Raw genomic sequence first — 6,923 nt, forward strand, 5'->3', positions numbered from 1 at the left:
CAAGAACTGTCAGTCAGGGGCCAGCACTGGTGTGCTTAGCAGCCAGCATTGCTGTGTGTTCAGAAAATTCTTTCTGTGTAAGGTTATGGTTCTGACTGCTGGGTGGTGAGTGTAAGGTAGGGGGTTTTGTGGGTTTGGGTTGGTTTGTTTGCTGAGAGCAGGGAGAACTAGAAAAAGGGAGATGATGAATAAATACTGTAAATGGTTGTCCTGGCACAACAGAAGGACTAGAGAACTGGATCTTGTTCCCATATTGCTGCACAACCTTTGAGTAGTCTTTCTGTTAACTCTCACAGATAAATCAGAACAACCATTTTTGTGAAGGCCTAAGTACAATGTCTGTGAAATGCAGCTTCCAAAGCTGGGGGATATATACTGAAAATAGCTACAGCATGAACTTGGAAGGTAATTTGTATCTTGTACATGCAGACCAAGGTTTTTAACCTCTTGTGGTTTTTATTTTTCAGCCATCCTGGGTGATCTTGTCTGTTCGCTGTGGAGCTCTTCTGCCGTATCCTTTAAGTTCAAATTTGAATCAATTCTGTCAGAAGCATTTTAAAGTACATACCGTCAAGGGATTAAAGAGTGTTTCAAGTATATACAGCTTACATTTTTAAAATGGTAGGGTGTGTTTTGCTTGCCAAGACTGCAGCTTGGAGCTTCTTTGTCTTACTTTGGATCTCCCGTCCCTCCAGCTATTTTGGATGCTTAATAGGCACTTGTAAGAAAACTGTCATCAAATGAACTTCAGACATTTTAGTTGGAAGTTGATAATTAACTGTGAGGCTCCAGGAAAAATGTTGGAGTCAGTAAGGGGGCAAATGATGGTTCAGAGTGGTATGGCCTATTCTGCCATTTCTAGAAGCAGAAGTAAGTAAAGCTAAGTATGCAATAACTCATATCAATGCTGTATTATAAACAACACTTTATAAAAAGGTAGCATTTGTATTCCCATTTTTGGGAGTCTGTCCTTGCCTTTGGTAGACCCTTGTTGTTTGTGTTTGGATAGATCTATGTTCTTAACTTACTCGGAGTATGTGTTCTTCCATATGGATGGCATATTCCTTCCTCTTCTTCTCAGTTATTTTTGTTTCATCTTTATTTATGTTCCCCTCAATTTTGTTTCTTCGGGTCATAGGCATGGTGACAATGGCTGTTACAGAAGAAAACTCACACATTTTTCTCAGACCATTCACGGTAAAGATCTGTGTGTGGAAAAGCTGAAGCAGAGCAGTACATTTCAGTGCAGATAGGAGCAGATGATTGCAACAAGCAATGCCAGGGCTAGGGAGGTCTGCTCTCAAGCGTGAGATCTCATTTGGGAATGAGGTTAGCATGTGGTCTTGTCTATAATGGAAAACAAGAGGTGGTAGACACAAGAATCCAGGTATTCGTATTAGGAATTTAGATCTTAATGTGCTTCAGTGATTCAGAATTCATGTTTTATTCCCAGTATTTCAAGGTATGTGCCTTTGCATCTCACTGTGTCTCGACTGTTTTGGAAATAGCTTGCTAATTCTCTACCTCCCCAAAATAATTCAGATCAAGGAGTGAACCATAGGAAGAGAAAGCACTGAATTATCAGTTAAAATGATACAGTGAGGTCTTTACAGCTGCATTGATCACAGTTAGTGTGAAACACCTCCTGTAGTTATGGATAGTTTTCTGACCAAAGCAGCAGGAAGTTTTCTATTAATTACTTGGCTTCCAAATGGAAAAAATGCACCAAACAGTATATGGGAGAACCCAAATTGGCAGAGCTACTCCCCTATTAAAAATAATATGAATATTGTGATGTGATGTGATCTAAGCTGGTCATTTTTGCCTTTTGCTTCTGAAAGTGTGTTTGTCTTCCATCATCAGGGCGGGAGTGTACAGTTACTCATGCCACGTGTCTGTAAGCCTTCTCCCTGTTCCTGAGGACTTGCTGAAAAGCAGGTGGCTTGGGATTAGATACATTTTCAGGCTGAAGTAATTAGCACTGAATTATTAGTGTTGTTCTTTCCCATGGAGAAGTTGTGCTATTAGAAATTTGGTCTTCCATCTGAAACCAGGTGTTTTTTAAAGGGTACTTTTAAGAGGTGCTGTTATTACATACCCAGAAGAGAACTCGCCAATAAAACCACTGCATGATGGTGCAGCCCCTAACTAGATTGTAGCAGTAACTGTGTGAATGAGCCCTCAATGGCTCTTGCTCAGGAAGTCTTTACTGGGGGTGTGTAGGAATAGCCAAATGGAAAGACCGGGTCTCAGTAGGGCCCTGTCCCTGAGTTGTCTGAAGGAAGGAACTTTTCTATACCTGTCAGCAGAAAACGTAGATGTTTGGACTTTATTCTTTCTAGCACTTCATGCCTTTAGGAGCTAGTGGGTTTAGATTTTATTCTGAGCCTTACATTGCTCACTGAAATGGGCTGTTAAGTGCTCACTGAAATGGGTTGTTAAGTCTTAACTTAGTACTCTTGCAGTCTCTTTACAACTTGTAGTGCAGTGGCATCTGGGCTTTCATTGGGGTTTTAGGTACTACCACAATGAGAAAAATACAGTAGTTAATAGGAATAGCTCAGTTTTTCCAGTTAATTGGTTTTGGACCCTGTTTAGGTATTGGTTTGAGATTCTGTATTTTTGTCTTTTGGTTATGTTTTAATTTGGAAGTGTAGTGCTCAGAGTGATTATTGAATTTCTGAAGAAACAAATCCCAGAAACATCTTCTATCAGTTAGATATATGGATCTAATAAGAGCCTTAAAGATTTTATGCTGACTTACCAATACCACTACTTACCTGATGGGTATGTGCCTTTCAGTTGTTAAAGGTGAAATTTAATGGAGAAAGATTTAATACAATATAAAAGCATAATGATTTTGCCTGTTTCTTAGAAAATTTAACATTGTACTCTTTTCACCAGGGGGAACTTCAGAAGCCACAGTGTTCTTCTGTCCCTGCTAACTGATATTTGCAAAACCTGACTAACCTGCAGTTAAAGGGAAATAACAGAAAAAAAAAAAATCTGGCAACAGCCTTTGTGGAGAAGAAAAAACAGTTTTGTGTGTGAAAGCCTCCATTATAATGCCACAAATAGAGTTGGTGATCTTTTTTTAATTCTCTTGATATCAGCAAAAGCAAGGATGCAGAAGGTTTATTTTTTCACAGTCTCATACAGATTAAAAAGGGTCAGAGCCTTCTGATTTTTTGTTGCTAGGAGGAAAAAAAAAAGTGATTTTTGTTATGTTTCTTTGTTTTCTAGACCTACTGGGAACATTATTGGTTTGCTGCTGTTAACTGTTTTAAGAGGGTGTGTTTCACTCCTGTTCTTTAGAAAGTGCAACCTGCAGTTTAACTGCTGTACCTCTTAAAAGTTAAATACTGAGCTATTGCTGCTTTATGTGCTGGGAGCAGATGTTAAGGCAGGGAGCAGACAACTGTACACTTTTGCAAGATCCAGTATCGAATCACTACCTTAGATGAGAGATACTGAGCAAAACAATGAGATTTAGGATGTGCATCAGACTTAAACAACTTGGAATGTTCTGGGTCATGGCAGTAGTGTATTCTTAAGCTTTAATGTGCTGTGGGCTTTGTTGTCAGCTTGCTGTGTGTTGTCTCAGCTCAAAATTTAAGTATTACTGGTGCATCTGTCAACAGCACGGGGAAAATAATTTCGTTTCATTTGAAAAACCTCAGTGTGTGCTTGTGATAGAATGCACATCTGCTTCTGTAGGCATTTTTTTCCAACAAGGTGTGCATCTATCTTAAACAGAAAGTTGTGTGGAAGTGTAGAAACAGGAGGGAAGTCACAGAAGTCAGATCGTTGCCGTGTCACAGCCTAACCTTGGTTTTGTTGTTCTGAGCCACTCTGAACAGTGAGAACAAATTACTTCTCTTTTCATTTGGCAGCTTCTAAAGGATTTGAAGATGTGTCCTCTTAGCTTCTTAAACACATCAGTTCTGGTCTCAGTTTCCTCTTTTAAGTTGTATTTACTAGATCTGGAGATACTCTCACTGCTCTTTTCCACGTAGTTTAATTTATCTGTCTCCTCCATGCATCTGAAAATAAATATGCATTGCTACCAGAGATGAAGTTGAATTTTGAAAGCATAATGGAAAACTTTCTGTTAGTTTCAGACTGTTTCTGTTTTTACATTTCAGTGTGATGGTTTCTCAGTTTGTGTTTCACAGTAGCTCCTACCTTTACTCCCCACCTCCTGCATCCATTGTCTAGCCAACTTCAGTGCAGAGTTACACAAAAAACAGCAGGAAAAAGTCAGCTGTGGAAGATTCAATGTTTGTGTATACCGACTTGCCTGCTATTGTTTGCAGATAATATCTCTGCTTTTTTTTATTTGTTGTTTTTCTTGGTATATGAGCTTGTTCATTTGTATGTTTGTTGTTCAGTGCCTTTTGTGAACTTAGTAACCGTGCTGTATGGTAGGAAACTGTTTCTGCTGTTCCAGTCCTGGAGAAATTGCAAAGGGGCATGTTAGGTTCCAAAGATACCTTTGATACCTTCAAAACTTGATGATTTGGTTACCACACTCAGCCATTTCTGAAACATCCAGCTTCTGTATTGCTTTCTAACCCCCCCCCCCCCCTTTTTTTTTTTTTAAGGCTGTGCTTTTACCTGTTGCTTTGTTTTAAATTAAGTCATCCATCAGCTTCCCATCTTTTTTCATAAGCATGAAAAAAGGCACATTAACTTTCTCACAAGTGTCTGCTATTAGCTTTTATTTTAGAAGAACACACTTTTCTTGGTCAGTCTTGGTTTATTGAATTTCTTGTGCGTCATAGTATTTCTGTATTGTCTGTTGCAGACTAGCAGAAAATTTCTTCTCTAGATTCTCCTGTATTTTAAAGCATGGAAGATAAACACTTGATAATGGAAGGAAGCTCTTGATGATGACTTGACTCCTATAAGCTAAGCATCCTGAGATGGGATGAGGGAGATGTTCTGGGATAAGGCAAGTTTATAACGTTACCAGAATCAGTCTATGTAGCTAATATTTGAGGTGTCCTGACCCAGTTTGCACATCAGTTTTGTCTTGATGTGACATATACAACTTGTATTGGAAACGGACAACGTGCTTATAAAGAGGAAAGTTTTTGAATGGTCAAATGCATGATAATGCCAGAAAAGCACTATGCACAGTATTTAATTTCCTTCTAATGTCCCTCAGGAAACTCTCATGTAAATTATTTTACATCCTTGACACCTGGTTTCCAGGGTAAGTGGGTTTTCTCCAGAATCATGTCAGATCTTTTTTGGAGTCACCGCCTGTCTCTCTCAGGTAAGAAGTCATGATATTTGAGTCTACTCCAGTGTACAACATGTGTGTGATGCTTTGTTTGATGACCAATTTTTCTGTTATGCTGTGACTTTTTTTTTGTATCTTTGATGAATTATCACTTAAGACAGTTTTTCACTGAAAATGAGGGTGTGAACACTTCAAACTGTGGACATTCACTCAGTAATTTATCTTGTATTCAGCTGTGTGGTCATTCTGAAAGGAGGCAGAGTGCAATAGACTTCTAAAGTCTTTGCTGTTTCTGCATTAACACAATATTCAGTCAACATTTTACCTACTTAGGCACTGAAACCTTAGCAGGGGTACCATTGAGCAAAGTAAGTGGAAAAGTGCTTCAGTAGTTTCTGTTCGTAGCCAGCTCTACAGATCTGTGACCAGAGTGTGTGTGCAGACGGACAGGGTCAGGGCCAAGGTGCTCGTGGAATATATGCACCTATGTGCTTAGACTTTTAAACAAATTACTCCTGTAACACTCTCTCTAACTCTGAATGGTAATGGCTTAAATACATGTGGCTTTCTTGGCAGGGGAGGGAGACACTGCTGTGACAGAGATGGTTAGAAACAAATACTTCATGTGTTCACACAGCCTATTAGTTTGATCTGTTTGTTAACGTTCTGTTTAATGGATTTGAACAGGTTGTCTAAGATAAATAATTATTGTTTGCTTGATCACAAACTTTCTTCCTTTGTGGAAGGTGATATATTAGTGTTGAGATTTACAGGAATGAAGGATGTTTTCTCTTTCTTGGTATGGGTTAAAAATGGTATTTTAACATTTCGGTGGGTTTTTTTGCATCTCTTTGTCACCCTTTTTTTCCCCTGTAACTTTCATGCTAATTTGGTATTTAAAAGTGATAGGTAATACATTAACCAGACTTGTAAATGGTATGCCATGGATTGTACTAAACGTCTTCAAGTAGGAGGCAGCTGGTTGCATGGCACTAAAAGGCCTATTTACCTTCCTTTCAGGTTTCCTCTGAAGACCGAAGTACGCTGTGGGCTTTGATTACTTTTTATGGAGGGAATTGCCAGCTGAGCCTCAATAATAAGTGTACTCATTTGATTGTGCCTGAGCCAAAGGGGGTAAGAGTTTATTACATGTACAATTCTTCTTCTTGTAGCACTCATTTGCTTTTGAATAATCAAAAATTTTCCATCTCTCTGAAGTTAGGATTCTTAAGACTTTTCATTAGTCTTGAACAGCTCAATTCAACACAATCATGCTTTGCATCTGTTCAGTTTCTATTTATTTTCTGCATGGCTTTTAGCTTGATTAATTCAAAAGATGTCCAGTTTTGTATTGATATTTTTATTTCTAGTTGAATAAAGCATTTGTTCTTTATTCTGTTCGACTTAACCCACTTTTGTCATGTCGTAATCATTAGTGATTGTGATTTGTAAATCTGTAGCTATAGAATCAGTGAAGAAAAATGAAAGACAAAACTGGAAAATTGTGTAAAATGCCCTTCAGTGTTAAGAGGGAGAAAGGAGTAAAGAGAGCAGAAGGAGAAACGGGTTGTTTTTTGTTTGTTTGTTTTTCTTAAAGAAAAGAGAACTGTCAAAATCCCTCAGCTCATTCCTCTTTGAGAGAGAGGTGGTAGGATAAACTGGACATAGCATTCCT

The 6,923-nt window shown here is 38.5% G+C and overlaps 1 protein-coding gene across 1 annotated transcript in view; it reads left to right on the forward strand.

The window, feature by feature from the left end:
- Window positions 1-6,923, forward strand: part of PAXIP1 (PAX interacting (with transcription-activation domain) protein 1) — a gene marked incomplete at its 5' end in the record, with an annotated part of 27,769 nt that overhangs the window by 1,733 nt on the left and 19,113 nt on the right. Inside the window, 3 exons of the mRNA XM_008945713.1 lie at window positions 468-511; window positions 5,218-5,281; window positions 6,269-6,382. Of these exons, the coding sequence (XP_008943961.1) occupies window positions 468-511; window positions 5,218-5,281; window positions 6,269-6,382 (222 nt within the window). The remainder of the gene's footprint in view (window positions 1-467; window positions 512-5,217; window positions 5,282-6,268; window positions 6,383-6,923) is intronic.

This window comes from Merops nubicus, unplaced genomic scaffold (genome assembly GCF_000691845.1).
Source record: "Merops nubicus isolate BGI_N331 unplaced genomic scaffold, ASM69184v1 scaffold13220, whole genome shotgun sequence".
NCBI lineage: Eukaryota > Metazoa > Chordata > Aves > Coraciiformes > Meropidae > Merops > Merops nubicus.